Below are 22,912 nucleotides of genomic sequence, written 5' to 3'. Positions count from 1 at the left end.
ATTACAAATCGGCACAATCATAAACAGCTATGGCAGCATGTTGATGTAATGTCAGATGTTAAAAAACATAAACATAATCAGAAGTAATATGGATATATTTCTATTCATTATCAACCAGAGTTGATTTCATAGTGTCTTTATTCCCTCCACCTGCCCCAATAGCTACCCAATAGCTGACCAATCTGTGCTCTACAGGTGAAATCCAATACCACTGAAAGTGGTGAGCAAAGGTACACACAGTAATAGGGATAAAAGGTTAGGCAGCAAACAATCCAAAAGTAAACTAAATCTAGTGGGAGAAACTAAAAAAAGTCAGATAAATTAACAGACCAGACAAAAATCCATAATCTGAAGTGTACTTATTAAACAAAAAGTGGCAATACCACATTCCACAATATCTAAAATTTTAAACTCCTGACAGAGATAGTACAAACAGAATTTTTAGATTCAAAGAAGTAATGCATGCAATCTGCATTTATGCAAAACAGATATCTAAATAGTATTTAAATAAAAATAAAAAACTTGAGAATGATAAAATAATGGTATTTTTACCATCAGTAACTTCCAAGTAGGCTTTTGTTATGATACTTCCTGCAACATTTAAAGTCTGGCAGATATAGTACCCAACATCAGATCTCTGGACATTGGTGATAGTGAGGTCACCTGTCTGGGAAACTGAAAAACGGCTGGATGACTGGGGGGGCTGGTATGAGAAAAGCAGATTCTAGAAGATGTAGAGGAAAGAAAGTGAAAAAAAATGGGTTAAGTAAATTCAAACATCAATAAATTCAAACATCAATAATCTTAACTTCAATATAACTAAGTAAGTTTATCTTTTCACATCATACACATAGGTATTCTGCTATTCATACATTTCTGCTATTCGTATCTTAAGCATATCCCTTCATACAGTAATGTGAATAACTTTTTTAGGCTGTTTTATGATGAAGTAGGTGCAAATATACACATATGACTGCGTAAGTCTTTTTGGACTGCTCTAATGCCCTCTCTAGTCAATGGTGGCTTTTCAGCAAAGTTTAAGAGGCACTAACAAAGGCCTGATATGTGTAGACACTATAATGGTGCAAACAACTGTGGTGCACCTAAAGAACTTGCTTCAAAACCCTTTTCTCAGAACCTATTCCAGGGCATTCTATTTATTCTATTTCAAGAACAAATGTTGGTTTACTTACTGATATTTAACTTTGGACTTCCTAAGAAAGAAACAGTTTTATAAAAAGAGATGCTATGTAAGTCTCTCTGATCATAGCATTCCTGTTCTATAATCGGTCTTATATTGCATAATTAGATCTTATGTCAGCTTCTGCTTAGACAGTTTTGGTACAAAGTGCATGGTTTGCTACCAACAGTGGTCAAAAGTCAAAACTGAAACCATAATAGTACAAGTCTGTTACATCAAATACTAGTTTCAAATTTCTACCCCTGGCTGAACAATTTGTGAATGAGAATGAATGTGTATTTTCAAAAAGCATCCCATCCAAATCCAAAGGGCATTCCTAAACAAAAGGAATAGGACAAAAAATCTTCTATTTTACTGTTGGCAAACCCTAGCCATTGACCTTCTTCTCCACTTCCCTCCTTCATCATGAGTGGCCAACATTCAGCATAACCAAAATTGAGCCAGAAAAATCATGTACTGGACAAACCTTCAGAAAAAACAGGACATACAGAAATGTAAACATAATATACCAGTTTACTTATAAAATTAAAGATTATTATCTGAATTTGTTTACTAGTCTAGATTTACTTACACATTTAGACTGAAATGCTGCAAGCAAAGTAAAGGAGCCAAACTCTAAAAGTTCTCAGTTTCTCTGGGCTATTATTTTATAAAGGAAAGAACTCTGTCATATGCTATTGCAACTATTCATTCCTTCAGTCACAGGAAAAAAAGAATTCTATACTCCTTCAATAAATTATACTTTGTGTAAGATCACTCCTTCAAAAGATGTCCTTGAAAGAAAACTGTGATTCTCTTGCTCTGTTATATTGTGTTTCATCCACAATCTTTTAAGATTCTTCACAAAGCTGAATTTTTTCCTCCCATTCAAATAAGGAAGCTGGGAGAAAAAGTGACCTACTCAGATATGACCTGCCAGCCAAGTGACTGAGTGGGAAAATAAATCTCCTTAGTCCCAGATGAGTGTGCTGTCCCTGCAATGATGCAGATCAATATGGCACAGGTTAGTTAACCAGAGACACATAAACAGGGCAAACTAATAGCTCCACGATAAAGCCAGAGCGAAACTTTCTGAAAATTTGGGAGCATATACTAAGATACAGCAACTCAGAAAACTTCAGTATTATTCATGTCTTCATCTCTTAAACATTTCTCCCTGTTAGGTGAAAAAGATTTTCATAGTAGTGAAACATGGTATGTTTCTAGTTGGTTCACAAATTTATCTTTATGTTCATGGGTCAAAAGGGAGATTGAGCAAAACACAGCTTTCCTTTTCAGTAAGGCTGACACCACCTAGCATGCATGTGACATAGAATTTGAGAAGAAATGTCCAGCATCTCCAAGCTCTAAAGCTATTTTCCAAATCTTAAAAATGATAATTATTTTTTTTCCCTTGTGTGACATCATCTCCTCAAGAAACTGCCAGGAATAGTGGTCAGAAAGTCTGTTTTACCTGACTTCCCTCTCTCCGCCAAAAGATGGCTGGCTGAGGGTTTCCAGTTGCTTCACACTGGAAAGTCACTGTTCTCCCCAGTGCAGCTACCTGATCACGAGGCTTTACAACAAACTGTGGAGGCTCTGAAAGAGGAAAATACAGAAGAAAAAATTTACACTATTGTTAGAAGTTTGCCTATTTGAAAGCCACAATTTGCCTACTGCCTTTAAATGATGTGAAATAGAATAGTTACATCTCTCTAGCATGGAGAGGCAGCACAAAGAGACATCAGTCTCTGACAGTCACTGCTTCATCTTCACTCAGATCATCTCTTCTGTTGCTGGACCTCCCCATTAAAATTCTGACTCTGCATCACTTGCTTTTACTCATGACCACTTATAGAGCAAACTAACTCCCACTGACTTAATGGGTCGACCTCCAGGGTAACATTCACCAATCTGAACAAATTTGTTGCAATTTGGTTTTAAAAGAGAAGAATGGCTAGAAGTCACAATGGAGAAATCTTTGAGTGACAATTGGCTCATAGGCCACACTTTGGCAAGGGCTATACTAAACATTGTTGAGTAACTATGAATTCAGGTCTACAAGGACAGAAGTCAGCATCTTTGATGTAGAAAAGTTGAGGAAAGAAAAAGCCTTTAATTGCTTGTATAAGAGACTTTTGATGTAGTCAGGGTCTCAAAAATTTTCAATTTAACTCAAAAGCCCCAGAAATACTATTGAACAAATTATATCTGTTTAAAATCTTCAATCCAACTACTGAAGAGGAATGAATTTAAAGCAACAGTGGAGCTGAATGTCTCCTTCATTTACATAAGCAAGGGCATGTTCAAACAAAATATATATGCAAATGAAGGCAAATTTGAAACATCTGCTCATCCTAACATTATAAATACTGCCAGCATTGTCCAAACTCTGATTTATACAGACTTCAACAACCATTCTATCCAATAGTAAACAGAGCATCAAAAAATTGTATCAGTCATATTAAAAACAAAAAGTTAACATAATTGACAGCATTAGATATGCTGATGGGGCTAGCAGAGAAAAAAAATCTAACTTGTTTTAGGCTGTTCCCTCTCACTTCTTGAAAGATGTGCATTAAATGAAAGTCCATTTACTTAGTGTTTATGCATTTCCATTTCCTTTCTGATCTGTCCAAAACTAATTATTCTCTCCCTCTTGTCTGAGTTGAAGAATAAAGTGAATGTTTTGAATCAGACTGTGATAACCTGAATGTTTTTCTTCTTCTTTTAAAAAATCCGTATTTACAAGCTTTTCTTTAAATAGAGTGTAAATAACATCATTTGAAGATACAGCTCAATGTGTTTACAAAACCGAAGTAATTGTGACTTTAACTAGAATGAATTCAATAATACTTGAAGTCCTTTCTAGACAATTTGTTTTCATTGGTCATGTGGGTCACTATTTCTAGTTATCTGTTTCACTTGTCTGTGTCTCTGCTTCCTGTTGATCTCATAGTAGAATATACTGTTTCTATTACCCTCTACTTTGGGGGGAATTTTTAAAGCATAACATAGCATTATTTACATTTGGATGCAAATGCTACCATTCCCTAGAATTTCCTTAGATAAGAAACTGCATGAAGCTAAGGTCAAACTGACCTACAGTAATTACCATACTTCAAAACATTTAACTTTGAAACATTCAATCAAGATCTTGGAAGAGGATGTGGGAAGATTTTGACAGGACAGCATGTTTAATTTAGGATGGAAAGTGAAAATGTTAGGATGGAAAGTGAAAATGTTGGGGATTTGCCACAGGGTTGCAAGGTATGATTGGGAAAATGGAGATGAGGGAGAAGAACCGTCGTTACGCTGTTGGAATTTTAATAGCAAGAATAAATTTAGTGCATTTAGGGCTTGGCTAGCTCTGTACTAGACTGTGACACAATACCAAACAATATGGAAGTTGGAGTTTTTAAACTCTCTGCTAGAGCATATGATTTACAAGGTTTCAGATTTCACTGCACTTGAAAATGGATACAGTTTTCAAGAGATTACAAAAGTTGTGATCACCAGAGAAAGCTGAATCCTTGTGATTCCAATACCTGACGAAGATTGATCAGGAAGTACTGAACAGGAAAAATGGGGGGAAATTTAGCCTCTCAGGTAACTACAGTAGAATTTACAAACTGTAAACATGTATACACCTCTATGTATACTATCCTAAATATGTATTATGCCTGTCAATTATTCTATTCATGTATTTACACATAGGTATATTAGTCTAAATCTACTCCCATGACAGTAAAAAATAAAAATCCTATTACCTTTAATGCCAGAAGAATTAAAACAGGATTAAGTGAAACTTTGTTTTTGATTTCCACTCAATGTTGAATGCACTGGAGGCATTTTCATCATTTTTTTTTTAAATTTGTTTGCTTTCACACCTCGGGTCACACATACATGCATGGTATGTAATGAATATAATGTAATAGATGCTAAAATAATAATGCACTTAAGGAAAAATAACTTCTGCTATCCTTGAGACCTTTAAAACAAAAATGATTTTATTTTATAGAACACTTAAGTTCAACTACATGCAGTCACTGGAGAGAGAAGATATCAGGATTCAACTCATTACATCATTTAAAAACAGACAGAAAGTTAGCAACGCATTACCTTTGCTCTTTGCCATAAAGTTACCCATACTTCATGCAGAATCTAGTCTGTGCGATGTGTCTTGTCAATAACAAGGAAAAGATGGGAGCTGACTGGTTGAAGGACATGGAAGGGAATGGATGGGAAGGGGAGGAGAAGTTCTCGTCACAGTGATACGATGATTAGAAGATGGCCAATAAAATTTCAACTTACCAGACACAACTAAAAACAAAACAAAACAAAAAGAAAACATGGAATAAATAAAATCGAACAGACATGAAACAAACCAGAGTAAAGCAAAATTAAAAAGAAGAAAAAAAAACAGGACCTGTGGTAAGACCTTAGAAAGCACATACATATTCTGATCTATGAAAAGTAGGTTAAAAATGTTGAACCACATATTTTGCATTTGATTTTTAAGCAGAACTCTATCAAATCTTGAAAGAAGGCTGCACAGTGAATGGCTAACAGACTAAAATAATGGTCAGGCAACTTGTGTTCTAGTCCAAGCCTTTCCAATGTACTGTGTGTAACCTTGGATTAAATGTTTTTAGTAGCAGTAACATAATTTGTTTCTATTAATTTCTCTGTGCCAAGAGCTTTCCATAATAAAATTCACCTGAAACCTCCAGTAAATATGAATTTACATCATTGCTGAAATGCAACAATGACATTTACACCCTTTCTAAAGGATTCAAACATCTACAAATAGAAAATACTTTCCTGAGGCTAACAACTATTAAATAGGAAGTTTGTTCAAAAATTAATAAAACGGTGAGGCATTTAGCCTACTTACCAATTTTTTCAGTATAATGACTGCTGTATCAAGGTCCTAATGCTCAATATTAAATTCCAAATGCAAACTAAATGACTATTAAGATTAATTTTAAAACAGTCCTAACCCTTTTCCTTGCCAAAAATCTCAGTTTCAGTAAAATATGCAAAAAAGAGATTTATTGCAAAACATTGTATTTCTCAACAGAAGTTTTCCAGTAGTAAATTATGCTTCAATCATAGTTGAAATTTTTCATAACCTTTAAAAAGGCATAGATCCTGACAGGCTAATTTCACTTATAAAAGAAAAGCATTTTCAAAAGCGCTCCAACAACATATCTCTAATTTAAAGAACAGATTCAAATAAAAAGGTAAAAATCATGCATTTCTAAAACAGATACTCAAATATCGACAAAGAAAGTCAATCAGAAAAAGGGTAGTTGGTATAAAATAATTACAGTAAATGGCCAGAAATATATTATTTTCTTAATGCATCTTACAAATAACAAGCCCTTCAAAACTTTGGTCTTGTCCCTCTATGTTGAAACTAAAATAACTATTGTTCAGAAGGGGTACACTTTCACAATGGGTCAGTAAGCACCTGCAATACACTATTCTGTGGTAAAATGCTCGGAGGAAACTAATAATATCCAGTCTGCCAAAACTCATTAGGTAGGAGGAATACTGACTTACTGTTCAAATAAATGAAACATACAGAGGACTCCAGGTGTACAATGAAAATGAAACAGAACAAGAATCAGCTATAATATTGGAATCTGGAGAGTTCAAGCCAAGAAGCTGCAACTGAATGCGCCCAAACCAGGTCATCTACACAATTCACTTTTGATGTTAATGGAGACTTTTTTATGAAACAATCCCAAACAGAGGAAGTCGAACTGACAGTATTTTAAAGATTTTCAATTTTAAGGAAGGATTCTGTATGGATGGCAGCCTGCTTTAAAGGTGTGGGTTCAGTGTTTCTCAAAGAAAGCACCAGTACGTATTATTCTGCTCGGATTATCTATCCTGGCAAATCTAGGATTTACAAAGGGAGCGGTCAAGAAATGATATACAAGAATTTTTGAGGGAAATACATTCCTCATCTCCAAGACTCAGCTCCTACCCACTCTCTTCATCATATGGAAGTATATTACACAATAAGCACTCCTTTTTAACTGCAAAGCTCTCTACTAAACCTGGGGTCTAGAATACTTGCAATTACAGTCTGCCCTGTTCTGGAATTTGAAATGCTTCTCCATAGAAAACAATTCATATTCTAGACCAAATAGGCTGATAAGAGAAATAATAGGGTACTCTGATGAACTGAAATTCTTGCACAGTGGATGTAACTCTAAATTACCAATTGTCCATTGCTTAAAAAGTGCCTACAGGAGAAAAGTTAAGTCTTCTTGGTAACTATGCAAATCTGCCTGCAAGTCCTCTGCTGAAAGTTCACTTGAAATTTCCAACAGATAGGAATCTGTCTTGGTTGCTCAATTACATTACCACAAATTGAATTAACTTGTAAGTGCTAAATTTCCACCTTTCTTTTTACCAGAAGGTTTTGTTATTGTATGTCAAATATAACCCTGTCTAGCAAATGCAGTTTTTGCCCACCTGTAAAAACACAGGGGATACTGATGCATGAAAATAAATCCCTATAGAAACAGGGCATCACATTTGTGGTGAGAGCAAAGGGTGAAATTTTATAGAAAATTATAAACAGGTCTGTCAGAGGGGCATTGTGTGGTTTATAACAACAACAACAACAAAGCCACACTACCTTCTTGGTTTAATTTACATGCTATTGATACTTAAGATTACTAAAACTGGAAAGTGAATCATTTTTCCTCCATTATTACATATTTTATTTGACAGCACTTTGCTCACAATTATTAAGGAAATTAATTTCCCCTGTGTTTATCACAGCTTTTCATATGGCAATTAGGGGGAATAACCTGTTTGTAAAGATAGTGAAGCACCATGTGAAACCACAAATAACAAAAAAATAATATTTTTGTGTTTAAAATAATATCCTCAACGTGTGAGATTTATCAAGGAAGACACATGTCCAGTCACTGAACAAAAAACAAAAAAAAAGTGGTTTCTAGATTAGTGCATGATCTTCTAATACCTTATTCGTGAGAGCAATCCTATCCACCTCACTGCAACTAATTGTCTCATTAAATCTACTCTCAGGAGTATCAATTTGTAATTTCAGGACCCAAACTACAGGCTGGTATAGTTGCAAGATGTTAGTGGAGCAACTACTGTACTTGACAGATGTAGGATCACAGGCTCATAGGACAGTTCAGGTCGAAAGGGACCTCGGCAGGTCTCTAGTCCAAGCTCCTGTTCGAGTGGGCTCAGGTGTGAGGTCAGACCAGGTTGCTCAGGACTTTATCCAGTTGAATCTTGAAAACCTCCAAGGACAAAGACTGCACAACCTCTTCGGGCCACCTGCTCCACTGCCTGACTGTCCACCCAGTGAAGAAATTTCCCCTTATATCCAATCCGAACTTATTTTGTTTCAGCTTACACCTGTCGTCTCCTGTCCGTGCACTGCTGTGAAGAGCCTGGCTGTCTTTGTGACGACCTCCCCATAGGCACTGGGGGCAGCTGTTAGGTCTCCCAAAGCCATCTCTCCTCCAGACTGAACAACCCCGTTCCCTCAGCCTGTCTTTACAGGACATGCACGTCTGAGACCTCGACATACCATATGTATACTGCTAGGTAACACATTTTGTAATTCCTCCCACAAAGGTGAATGCAAACATAGATCTACTGTTTCTCTATACGTGATCTGTTGGTTAATATCTAGAACCAATATTATAGACTTGGGCCTATTCTTTACCCTGATACTGAAGAAGCTACAGTCTTCACATACCTCATTCTTGAAAGCTGTGGTAATAATTATCTACCTCAAAAAGAAACAGTAAAACGATAGAAATTTTCATTCAATAGTAATAATAAAGTGCTTTTGTGATCTGGAGGTTCAAGGTAGTATTTAATTACTAAACAGTATTTTATTCTGCTTATTAAATAGTCATTAATTATTATTATGACTATTCCTATTTATTAATATCTTTCAGGCTCTCAGCCTGTATCTTGCTATTCAGCTGACACAAGTTGAATACATTTGATTTAAGCTCTGTACATTTTATTTTTGTTTATTTGAACAAATAGCTTTATGTCTTCAAGGACTGCCTGACACCCTTAGAGCAGATAGAGGCTGATATACAGGAATGAAGACAATATAATGCTACGCCAGAGAAATCAAACAATGGCAATCCCCAGGCCAACATTTCTACACAACATCTTAGTTTTCATATAAATCCTTGGGCTTATGATAAACCTAGGATATGCCAGTCACAGCGAAATTTCATATCACTTTCAATTATTTTGTGTCACATTAATCTTAGTTCAAGTGAAACATGACCAGACGTTGGCTATGCCTGTAGAAACACAAACTGAGAGGCGATGGGACGCGAGTTTGAGGCTACTTGCTTGTGTGTGCTGGAGGAGACAGCAGAGCTCTGGGAGCAGGCATTTAAGATGTAGCTGGCCAGTTAGAGACTAGACAGAGAGGAAACTCTAGAGCTAGCAACGGAGATAGCACAGAGATAGCTATGCTCTCTGGAAGGAAACACTGCAGTTTTCCAGAATGGCTGAAACTTTTTGAATCCTCAGGTGTTTATAAGTGGCTGAACAAAGTACAGAAAATTTGGGTAGCAGAATTACATGCAGAGGAAATGTTAGAGTTTGAATATGCTTAGCAAACTGGTCAAACTCTGATTGCTTGCTCTTAAAAAAAAAAAAAAAGACATTCTGAAGATTTTTACTCTTTTTTTAACAATAGCTAAAAAGCTGCCAGCCTCTTCTGGTCATAAATACCTTTCATTGCTGAACCTGCTAAATTCTGAAATCTAATTAACCACTTTTTACTTATAAAACCATACCTTAAATCCTGCAGGCATAAATATCTGAAAAAGGACCACTCAAAGCCTTTCTGCACAGCAACTACCAGATTTCTTTTTTCTGTTCTGCAAACAGTTTAAGGCAATGTGCCGTCTTCCATTTCCCTTCCAATGATTTGTAGGCAATTTTGTTCTTATCAAAGCAATCTGAAACCTCCAATATCCTTGAGATGCACTTTTCTTTGCAGTCATTTGTAGAAAGTATCACCTTCTACAGAGAAATAAACAAAGGCCAAAATGTCTACTTCTGAGAAAATATAAATCCTGCCACTCATCTGTCTGCAGGCGACAGCCTGGGAAAATTATGGGAAAATAATACCAGGTACATTATAGAAGAACTACGGTATCCTTTCTCACCCTCATTCTTTGGTCTCTATGTATTCTCAGCTGTCACTTCTTGATATCTGGATACACATATAAGTAATTTATATTTTCACAGATTTTCTGCTAAAATTCACATTCATAGAAGACCATACTGGGATACCCTTCCTCACCATGAATGCTCATACAGTACATAGAGCCCCTGGGCATCAAATATGATTTTCTACAGTAAAAACTTCTGAGGAAAGGTCTAACAGCCTGGCTCCAAGTATGCCACAAATATATAGTTCAGCCAAAATGTTTATATATGCTTTTTAATGCTTCAAATCAAAAGTGATGACTTGTAATTCCAAGCTTCAGCAAGGAAGTGACCATAATTAATTACATTTATGGCAACCGGAAAAACTCTATTATTTCAGATTGCTGCTGAGATATCAGATAATCCATCTTACATTTATAGGAATAAGTGACCATGCTAATTTCAAAATGCACCTGATGAAAAGGAAGATGACAGAAATCTAAAACTGTTGTAAGAAGAAAAACAGATGAATTATTTTCTGTAGTAGTACTAGAAGCAAGAGAAAGAAATTCAGAAAGCAAGCAGTTGGCTGAATATCAGGAAAAACAGTTCTGATAGGAAAAAACTGACACAAAGTTTCAGTTTCACACACAGAAGGGCTAATTATGGAAAATCTCAATATCAGTTAGCTGCCGGGTTCCCCAACATACCTCACGCCAAGTTTATTGATTCATTTTTTTCTAATATTTTATCTATAATTGACCACATTCACTCCTCAATAAGGAGTCTGAGTAGTGAAGATTTGTCATGTGTTGGGCCCTAATGCAGAAGTGGGCTGGTGAGAGGCTGTGCCCTGCCTGAAAGAGCCATGTTACAGCATTCATGGACTGTGCATTTATCGTGCTGCATCTGAGCCAGCGGCCACGAGGCAGCTGCAGTCTGGCTGGGGACCTGGGAGCCACATCAGCAAGATGCTCACTCGCACTGAGCAGGGCAGGACTTATTCACTCAAATTCAGCACACAGCATGCAACTGGCAGGCTGGATTTGGCCTGGTGGCTTGGTACCCAGAAGAGAAAGGGCAGATGACCATGTGTATTCTGGAGAGTTAATGCGGGCTAGAAGAAAGTGGTCTGAGGAGGGAAAAGGCAAGCACTGCTCCTTAGTGCTGACAGTGTAAATGAAGCCTTGAAAATGTAATTACATTTAGAGTGGGTACATGTATCAGGGCAGAGGCACATGTGAGGCTATGTCATTACAACATATACGTAAAAATGTATGTCATAAAATAAACTGCATGGCAGTTTAACAACATCAATTCCAGAACCAATTTTAGAGATCAAACTAAATTGCCAAATGTTCAAAATCAACTATTTTCTCTATTGCAGCAAGCAGAAATGTATCTGTCCTCAGCTCTGCAGTGGGTGCAACAAGGGGTTTGTCACTTTTATTAACAGTGTCAAAATGTCACTAAGCTGCTTAACTCTCTTCAGGGGCTTAAACCCCATCCTGTGCTGATAAACAGCACAAGATGTAGGCACTAGCCAAACCCTTCTGCTTGTGGGCTATTTTGCTTTCAGGAGCTATCAAAAGGGTATTTTAATTCCTAATGAATTTCTGGCCATTCTGAGATTTAATTAGGACCAAGAGGTTTTTCTCCTAAATTTACTTGATGGGGCTGGGCAGTAACATCTGACTGTATCTCAACCGTCTATCAGTTGTGCAACTATATTATAACAATACCTGCTTCACAGCACAGCAACAAATCTCCCTTTCAAACATTTCAGTATTTAAGACAAGGAGGGCTACACGAGTGAGTGTGTGTGGAGGGGTGTGGGGAAGAACCTGCTGCAAAAATTTGTGGGAGAATGGTGTGAAAAATGTACTCACTTGAGATTTTTTGACTTTTATATAATCTGGCTGATACCAACTACAAAATACTAAAGTCCATAATCTCTCCTTCTGCCGGAGTGAATTAGGAAGATTTTTACAGTAAAACCTAAAATGTGGAAATAGACTTTGCAGTGTGGTTTTAAAAGGTGGCACTTCTCAGGTCAATACATGTAGCACTCTCAGTTTAAAATGTTTATAAGTCCTAGAGTCATGCCTTGAGGTGACAGGGAGAAAGCTGAAATGGGGGGGCTGAGAAGAAAGGAAGGATTTAAGTTTTTCTAGAAGTTCACTTCCCCACCCTCCATCCTTGCAAGACGTGGTCCTCCTAAACCATCCTATAAGCTAAAAACAATTTAGTGAGCTTACTTGAGACTGGTCTAACTCTATCTATTTAAAACCTGGAGTAACGCAACAAACTCGAGAATTCTGGTTCACAGGCTTTATTTTTCAGAGAAAAATTGTCTTCTCCTCTGTTTAAAAAGAACCTAGGTAATTTTGGGCATTGTTGCAATATAACTAATTGTGACTACAAATATTTATACTAAAGTCTTTTAAAAGAGTGAAAAAAGATAGACAAACTTTAAATAAGCTATAATGAGCTATAAATGAGCTATAATACAAGAAGATTATGATACCTGGATACTATTTGAACATTTATTAGGAGCTTCCTACTGCATTTTTTGACTTAGGAAGAGGATAGTAGAGCTGAAAAGGCAATGGAGTCTGATTTTTTTCTCAGATGTTTACGATAGCACAGTTTTATATTTGGAAAAAAGTATTTAAAATCCATAGCAACCATTTTCTAATAAGTTAAAGATATTTGTGAAAAGCAGCCAAAGCCCAATGATAAATGGATACCAAACACACATGAAAAATGGAAGGACCATAAATCTCTACAATGAAGTAACTTTTCATTATTGTAAAATGTTATTTGTGACATGCAATCCTCAGTAAGGAATACTGTTGAGTGAAACGGATACTATTTCAAAAGAAATCTGTACTTTTGCTTGATAGTTATGTCCTCCCTACCCCCGAAACACACACACAGACACACAACTCAAGTCTCCCTGTGGCAAGCTAATACCTGAATTTACTTTTGTGATTGTGTTATCTACAAGGTAACCATGACATTTTAACAACTTTTAATTTCAGGTAGCAAACAACCACAAACATCTAAGAATTACATCTAAGATGGAATTAGCCATCAGGCCTGGGAATTTTTATGGTGATGCAGGTAGAAAAGGGAACAAGCTGCTTAGGGAAACGAACTCAATTTGAAAAAAAAAAAAAATCTGGGACATAGCAAAACACTCAGCCTGTCCTTCATACAGTGAGCTCTATCAGGCAATGGTTCATTTTTGCCAAAAGACTGTAACACTATATAAACTGTTGGTAGTCTTGCTGCAGCTATGATAGTCTAGAGATATTAGCAAAAAGAGTTTTGAGTTAATACCTTTAATTAGGCTAATTATATTCTTTGGGGGGAAAAATCTGACAAGATCTGAGCACTCAGTAACTCTGGAGGAAGAGGTAGAGGAAAGGCCATCAGACATTGCTGGTGGAAAACTGGACCACCGCATGACTCTGAGGTGACTTCCCGCTCTGCACAGGGAGACCCAAGTATCAGTACACTACCTTAACTGTGTCAAAAGAGAGAGCGGCTATTGAACAGAGGGAAATGCAAGTGCCAAGGGACCTCCTTCCTGCTCCCTCCCTGAAGCAGGCAAGGGGCAGAATTCCCTTCACTGTGTGTTTAGTGAGCCTGGGACGTTCATGAGAAGGTGGCATGCAGCGCTGTGCCTGATCTCCATCCAGGCAGCTTTGCCTGCTTTTTTGTTCTTTAATCCTCTCATCCTTTTCCATCATCAAATGAAAACATATCTGATCCCAAACTTTAGGATTTCATGTGTGGTCATAGGGATAAGAGGAGCAAGCAGATATCTGCTGCAGAAACTACTGTGGACATACTTCTTATTTAGCATTTTAACCTGAAGAAGCAAGTCTTTTCTTGCACTGGAAAATCCTGACATTGAGCCTGCTAGGTGACACAGCTGGCATATGAAGACTGTAAGGTACTTTATTACCAGTATTTGTCCTTGAGTGTTACTCAGCACCTAACAATAAAATGTTTTAGTGTTCAATCAAAACAATTCATAGTCACAAGCTGTACCCAAAACAGCTTATCAAAATAATGTTTGAATGCACTGTCTGTTATTAAAATTCAGCCTTTTTTGTCAACAATTAATTCACAGAGATGACTGATTTTAATGATGCATGTAATCTAAGAAAAATAAGGGAGTGTATTTCTTTAGATTAAGGCAAGTTTGTATTTTGTTAGGTTTGAGAGCAAAAGTTATTAACCTTCTTTTTATACTTTACAAGGAACATTAACAACACTGCATTAGAAGGATACTTCTAATTTTCATATCAAACCAAATAGATAGATAACCTTCAGCGTATCTGTTTTTTTAGTGATAATCACTACATAGTCTATACGAAAATTAACTATCGGTTAGAAAGAAGGCAAAAAAAAGCTTGGGTTACCATTTTAAGCACGTCCAGCATAATTTAATATAGCCTAAGTTTATTTCAAAATGAACATAGAGCACAGGCACTTTTTTTAAACAAATTAACCAACCAATGAAAGTTATTATTCCTTGCACTCTGTTTAATTTTACACATAGAAACTAAAATCCCCACACAACAACTTGCAGTAAAATTCTACTTTGTCTTATTCCAATGGCAAAATTATTGAAATGTTATCTTCAGAATAACAGCCACAAAATACAGTCTGCAACAGTAATGCCTGCCACAAAAGGAATTGATTTTTCCCTGGCCACAGGGCTTAGGAAATTGCAGGCACTGGAAAAGAGTCTTCAAATTTTCTTTGCTATATTTTAATTGAGTGCAGAAGTATTTTATAAAATCTATTTTCTTAAATTCTCTGCAGTGAGTGATTAAAAGGTATCATTTTTAGGAACTTTACAGCAAATAAAACTTTTTCAGCAGGAGAAAGCGTCTGGCTTCAACATATTTTCATAGCACTATTTCTCCAAATTATTTGGCCTTTGCTGTTCTACTTACTGAGAAAAATCTGTCTCACCTCCTTCTTTCAAAGTACTAAATTGCAGTAAGGGATCTCCAAACTTTTTCAGCATTATTTCCCTGTAAGCAATTGCTGTCAGTGTCATGAGATGCTACATAAAAAATTAAAACTTCAGTTAAAAACCATAGAAGCAGCTATATATTAAAATTTTACATGAATTTGAAGTAACTGTAAATCACTTTATCTTTTTTATGTCACCAAAATATTTATTGATTCCTTCTTTTACCTGTATTTTAGCAATGCTTCAGGAATCTTAGTGTTCATCACTCACATCAGTAGAACAAGCACCTTCAGGGCACTAATCTCATCTTCACACAGTTTCCTCATATATTGTTCCTCTGATTAACTTTAGAGATTTATATTCATTCACCAGAAATAGGTGGCAGTCAAACTCCTCAGATCATTGATAGAAATCTCAAGTGCTGTCATAGTTTACAGCAGTCATTAAGGGGGAAGGGCTGTTTCCTTAAGCTACACAAATCACAAGAAGTGGCTTCCCTCATTTATCCTGCCACAAGTTTATTAATTAAGAACTCCTGAAGATCATAGGAACAGTCACATATATTCTTCCTCTCTCTCTCATGGAGACTGAAGACAGAATATGACCTAAAACCAGTTCTTTCAAAAGGACACATATTGACATATAGGGAAACCACACAGACAAGTTCAGATTTAAATCTGGATCCTGGTTCTAAAATTAGTGAGTTTAAATTCACGCATGATCCAGTGAGGCCTTCACTGTAACATATACCATATATCCGAACACTGTAACCACCATATATTTGAATAGTATTTTTTTAATTTCATGAAAATTTGCATTTTCTCCTTGTTGTTTTAATGTATGTAGCTCGGATACCATAAAGCTATTATATTTACAGCCAGCTATAATGTGTACCAGCAGTCTGACACAGTGGAAAATGTATATAAAATCTGGCAGATAAAAGAGCAAATCCCATTCCTTTTCATTCAGGGTGGTATTCTCATCCCCGCCCAGAAGCCCAATCAGATAGATGGCTCTTATAGCATGCCTTGAGGCTACTTAGTACCAAGACGGGGTGGAAAGAGGAGGAAATTCCAGACCTTAAGCATGTGCCGCCTTTTTGGATTAAAATTCTTTGTTAGTTGACCAGTGCAGCAAAATCACAGCCAGCAGCCATTTATTGAACATTCTGGTCACCATCAGCCTTACACATAATCTCTGCTAACCCTAAACGTAATGGCATCATAAGCCAAAAACTCCTTGTTATCAAAGATCACTGCTGTAAAATATGAATTTGCCAGAGTCATTTCCAGAGGAATTCTTCTTTTTTCCTGCCAAAACAATAACACTGAATGTCTTCAGTACCTTTGAATGCCAAATTTTACAATTCACCGTCCAGTTACTGCTGCTGCATGTGTATGTGCAGGGAATTTTAACAGGTATTGGGAGCTTCTCCAGAGTTACTGTCTGAGGAAAAGAAGTTAAAGAAGTTTGAGGATTGTTGTTTACCACCATCCTGTTGGGGACCGACAGGCAGTCCCCAGCAGTGGCAGTCTTGGTATTATTCTTGTGAAGTCCTCGTCAGCTGACCGGCTTAACCTGTTTCTCTTTCAGCTCCTGCTGAGAAGCAACTACACTGTCATTGCTGCAATGCTTCTTGGCCAACTGCCTAGTAAGGCTTCCACTAGAACCACAATTTCCAGTTGTATCAGAGAGGAAAACTTGCTTCAGCATAAATCATAAAACAAATATAAACTTAGATGCTAAAAAAAGCTTAATTAAGTACTGTAAATGGGAGCGAAGCAAATGGAAGTAGGGGAAAATTTGCAAAACCTTTGGTTGTTAGACTGACTTAGAAAGGCCTTCATGATTAAATGTGAAATTTGCAGGTTTTAGAAGAAGTCCTACTACGACTTCCATCAATGGTAAAGCCAAGGCTTTTTACAACTTGAGTTCTGAGGCATGTATTTTTGATAATTTTGTATATGTCCTAGGAATATGGGCTTCAGTAAAATTGTATACAATACTATCATATTTGCAGCCCTGCTTCAAGATATCAAGCTAAGCAAAACACATATTAGAAATCTCCAAGAACACATGAAAAGCATCTTGCACATATATTAAATACATCCACCATAAATACACCTAACTTGCTTAGGGCTACAGCAACAGAGAGCTGGGGTGGGCCCAGATGTACACTTTCTGCCATCATTTTCGTCTGCTGGAGCACATCAGCTACTTACTACAGATTGGTAAAATATAACATATTGCACTCTGGACTGTTTCTTAGCAGTTCCTATTGACTGAGGTATTTCTTTAATAGTTAGTCATCTCCTGAATGAAACTCTTCCACATGTATTAGTAAAGCTTCTAGATGTGCTACAATGTGCTACACATTGCTACAAAATGAAAACAGTGAACTGAGACATTCTGATTTTAGCAAGATGCAAGCAACAGCAGGATTAAATTTTTGTTATTTAATTTTCTAGGGAGAAAATAAGTTAACTTGACAAACAGTTTGAAAGGACAGAAATGCTTTTAAGTTGTAACAGTAAAGGACTAAGTGAAGCGTTCAGATTTCCAGGCCAATAGAGAATCTGAAGTTTAGTTTAGGAACATAAGTGAAATTGCAATAGTAATACTGCAGCTGCACATCACCTAAAGAGAGGAAACACTTATAAATCCCCAAGTTTGGAGCCTGAAGAGAGGGAAATATTGCTTCCAATAATCAGCACAAAACAAAATCTGTAACGCTGAGTGTCATGAGCAAAAAGAACGTTAAAATGAAATTGATATACCTGCCTATCATTTGTATTTTCTACAGTTAGCATCCAAATATGCAATTATTGAATAGCTGAATTATCCAAGCTGATGATTCTCCATTCCACAGATAGAGACAGAGTTTGTACGCAGAAGTGCCAATAGCTTAGATGCAGCATTGTGCGGTGTTCCTGAGATATGGAGCACTGTTGGACATGTCTTCTACAATTCGATGTCTGCTAGATGGAGTACGGTCAGTGCTGAGCTAAAGCTAATAAGACAGCTAGATGCAGGCTAGCTCTCTGTTGAGACACTAGGTTATCAGTTCACCATATTTCATCAACCTATTGTTGTATGTCGCGTTTCAGTCAGTACAGCAATTTGACTGTATAGACACTTACAAATTATGACTGCTCCTTTCCTAATACAGATGTACTTCTTCTGGGGTTACCATTACTAATTCTTGTATTCTTTCTTTGGACAGTAGTCTGGCATGAAACCACCACAGCCTCTCCCTGAGATACGGATAGAAAAGGGGAGGATCTTTTCATCTTTTGCTGAATTTAATGAATCTACATGGTGGCAGACCTAACTCTTTGAGGCTGTAGTTTGTAATATAACCCTCTATTTACAAATATGTAACAGAAATAACTCTGGCAAAACAGAATGCACCCTTATTTTTTAATCCTTAGGCCTCACCAAAAGCACAGAAAGACTTGTCATTTCCATTCCCTAACTCAACCTGAGAAAATACTCTTCATATTAAAAAAAATATTTTCCTCAATGAGATGTGTGTCTGTGAACACTGTCAGATCAATGTCATTTCAGCAGTGAAAAAACAAGATCAAATCTCTCTCTCAAAATGTAGCATAGTCAATAAGCTGACCCTTTAGAAAAAATTGGGTGTGTTTTAAACAAGAAGGAAAGGGAAGGAAGAGATAGAGAAGGAGAGGAAGAGGAGGAAAGGAAAAGGAGAGAAGAGAAGGAAAAGGAAAGGAAAAATGTGATCAAAATCTGAATGGAAAGCATTTTTTCTAGTACAGTCCTTTTTTACTTTTTTCCATAAACCTAGCTATCCTGAATATTCTAATAAATAATATTCTAATATTCTAATAAATAATAATAAATAATAAATATTCTAATAAATAAGATTTAATCATAATTTACTACATCACAAAATACAACTTAGCCCCAGACATTACAATTTCTCACATCAATCCATTCTATGAGCACATTAGTACAGAAAAATGGCTCAGAAGGTAATCCATTCTCATAGGGAGACAAATTATCGCATAATAACATCCACAGAACAAAGCTGTTACAACCTAAATATCTATTGTGTAATACAAGTACTTACAAAAAATTACAGAAAAGATAGCAGTACCAGTATAGTGATGACTTTTAATAAGGATTTTTTAATTGCATATTTCCTATCTCAATATATTTCTCAATTAAAAAACAAAAACAAAAAAATTACAAAAAACGCCCAAAGGAACTAATCCACACCGGTGACTAATATCTTACATAAAAAGCTGCTCTGAAATACACTAATAGTGCTTGAAATAAACTAATACTGCTATTTATTTCTAATCTACCAAATACTAGAAAGAACAACTCAATTAAAAAAAGCCTGGTGTCCTCCCATATCCTTCTTTGCAATGAAATGTCAAATATAAAATTTCAAAAAGTAGAATTTTTCTCAGAATCAAGATATCACCAATTGTATAGGCAAGTGCTGAGAGACTGAAGTTCAACAAGACAGTGTTAGGACTATTGGGAATTCATCTTTTGAGCACGAAGCCTTCATTCGATGATCCTTCACTTAATGTAGTGAACATCTTTAAGCCTGGTAAAGTCTAATTCTATACCCTGAATATATTCCTACATTCCAAAGCTGACAACCCCAGGAGATAATGAGCTGCTGCAGTACATTTTCAAAGTTAAAAAATATCCATTATAAAATGGCATGAAACATATCAAAATGCTGCCAGTTATCCCAAGCCTTGGACAGGTTCTCCCCTCCTCCACATGGGTGTTGATTTAGAGAACAACTCAAACACAGGACTCCCTGAAAGCATGTCTCTCAGTCTCATGAATTAACCCTGGTTAAAGCATGGTGGTTTTTTTACATGCTTTGTAAAAGCAGAAATGAAACTAGGCACATGCTGAAGTGCTCTGCTGAATCAAGACTTACGTTATGAGGCTGTTGCTAAAATTACTGTTGTTTTACCCAAATTCAGAAGATTTCACTCTAGACCTCTGATATCTACATACTTACGTCTTTTTATATCTGTGTAGCACCGTTAACCTAAATGGGACTACATGACTGTGTTTGCTTACTATGAAAATAAGACTATGAAGGATTAGGGCTACCAGTATCTTAGTTTCAGAAATGTAACTGCTCAGCCAGTCATAAAACAAGTTTCCTTAATGCTAACATTTTAATTTGGGTTTCAACATTAACAGTTGATGTAAGAAGTGTTCTCCAGAACAAATCACTGATTTTAAAATAGTTCAGTCTTTTTCTTCTGAATAAATGGTGTTTATTTTTCATGTGTTAATCTTTTATTCTAAAAAAAGAGCATAAAAGCTGATTATTTTGCAAACATAAGGTATCAGTTTTGATGCATAAACAGCATGACGACTAACAAAACAGCATATCTCGAAGTGCTTGGTTTTATGAGAACTTCAACAAAAGAATTCCTTCCCCTATTTTTCTAACAGCTACAGATGTTAAGGACACCAAATGTTCTTTGTGTCAGGCACTGGAAAAAGCTGAGCAGGTTAAGGACAAGATCTTTCCTGTTACAGTAAATGTGTCAGAATAGGGGCCTATTGCTAAATAAAATACTTCTAAACCTATACTTCCCCAGAACTCCATAATGACTAATTCCCACTGAGCAGAGAAAACGACAGAAGGAACATCAGCGCTTAGCAAAAAAGCATTGGTATGACATCATTGCCTGTCTGCTAGCCAGGAAAGGAAGAGAGGGATTATCTGAATGGTGAACATCTGGATTGTGTATATAAAGGCAATGAAGAATTTTTATACATATTAGTTCACTGAGTTCCACTGAATTTTTATCTTACAAAGAAACAGTAGTACTGTGATATGCTTTTGCAATGAAAAGGCAACAGAAATGCCAGTGGTCTGGGTTAGTGTATTAAAAGATATACACACACAAATTTATCATACACTGCTTCTTTACTAAATTGAATTGAAAAAAATCAGCAGATACTTGAACTTATAAGTCTTTCTTTTCAAGTTAGAGCAATGTGGTTTGGCAACACTAGTTTCTTCTTTCTGTTAGGCTTTCAGATACAAAAATTGTAAGCAACATGATTCTAATCACACCTAAGTTCAAAATGTATTTACTTCCCCATCCCAGTACTGTAAAGATCACTTACAAAAAAAAGCTGAATCTGAAATAATTGTTTCTTAAGAATACTACTCAAACCAAAACTGTATTTCCACATGGTTTCTTTTACAACCCTGCACAGTTACTTATTGTTACAATAATGTCACTGCATAAAAAATCCATTTTTTTTATTCTGGGTTAGAGTATTAGATAAAGAAACATTCTTACCTTGAACTGTTAGAGTTGCTGATGCTTCGGCTTTTCCAACCATATTCTCTGCAACACAAGTATATGAGCCCATGTCTCCTGCCATGACTTTCCGGATTTTCAAGGTATGATCATCACGGATTTCATATCTTTAAATATACACAGTAATAAATAATGACTACTACAGGAGTAAGACAAAAATTTGTACAATTTCTGTAAAGTGTAGGAATATGGTGGTTTTGCTTTAAAATATTTCTATTCATATGCTTCCTTGAGAAATAAAAATATTTATAAAATGCTGTAAACTGATAATGTAAAAATCAAGTTTTCAAAGCAAAAGACATTAAATATTTGAAAACCTCATTCTGATTTCATTTGCAATGTGTGAGTCAGTTTCACTGACATCAACAGAAGTTCACTGGTGTAATACAGATAAAGCTCTAACAGAACTTTTTACTATTAGAACTCTTTTAACACGTAAATTTAATAATATTTATTATTCTCCCTAAAATTTTTCCATCTGAATCTATGAATTTGTTAAGTATGGTCAATAAGAAAGCATTGTTCTCAAGAAGATAACTCAAGAACTGCTTAAAAGTCAAGATAAATCACAACTCATTCAATTATTTTTTAAAGAAATGATGTGGCCTTATACTATTTCCTCTCCTTTCATCACCTTTTTTCCTCTTCTTTGTATAATGCAGTCAATATGTTTCTCTTCAAGGAAGGTAGATTTTCCTCTTAAAAATGCAATAGTTATTATTAAAGCTATAGACTAGATTAACAGGAAACTGGATTTAGATGACAAACGCCAATTGTTACAGTGTTTCTTCTTTCAACCCTCCAAACCCCCAACAGCTTTTTCACTGATGGTTGGGAATTTAAACAAAATGAAGAAATAATCTATCACAGAAAGCATTTCTTTTTAATAAGGTGTTTTACTTTTTTGCTCTGAATTAGACCAAGGACAGAAAAAAAGTAAATGGGAGACTTAATAACAAAAAACATATGTTCCACAAGCAGCTTTGTACATTAACAGACTACATTTTATATCAATTGCAATTCCAATATACACTTCTTGATGCTGCAACCTAATTTATTATCTCTCCTGCATTCTTCAAAAGTTGTAATAATTACAGTAGACTCTTCAACTGAAGAATTAATCTATGTTGGGTATTACTGACTGATCTTAGTACTTTTTCTGTTGTATTTGTTCTGTGTTTTCAGGATAAATGC

The 22,912-nt window shown here is 36.0% G+C and overlaps 1 protein-coding gene across 7 annotated transcripts in view; it reads right to left on the bottom strand.

The window, feature by feature from the left end:
- The window catches only part of ROBO1 (roundabout guidance receptor 1), a 739,670-nt gene that overhangs the window by 61,432 nt on the left and 655,326 nt on the right, over positions 1-22,912 (bottom strand). For all 7 annotated transcript variants that reach the window (XM_064523274.1, XM_026107996.2, XM_064523237.1 and 4 more), the window contains 3 exons: positions 21,698-21,825; positions 2,655-2,779; positions 553-724 (listed from right to left, as the gene is read on the bottom strand). In XM_064523274.1, the coding sequence (XP_064379344.1) occupies positions 553-724; positions 2,655-2,779; positions 21,698-21,825 (425 nt within the window). The remainder of the gene's footprint in view (positions 1-552; positions 725-2,654; positions 2,780-21,697; positions 21,826-22,912) is intronic.

This window comes from Dromaius novaehollandiae, chromosome 1 (genome assembly GCF_036370855.1).
Source record: "Dromaius novaehollandiae isolate bDroNov1 chromosome 1, bDroNov1.hap1, whole genome shotgun sequence".
Lineage (NCBI taxonomy): Eukaryota > Metazoa > Chordata > Aves > Casuariiformes > Dromaiidae > Dromaius > Dromaius novaehollandiae.
Note: the sequence above shows the minus strand (reverse complement) of the source record. Positions and strands in the feature narration are given on the sequence as shown.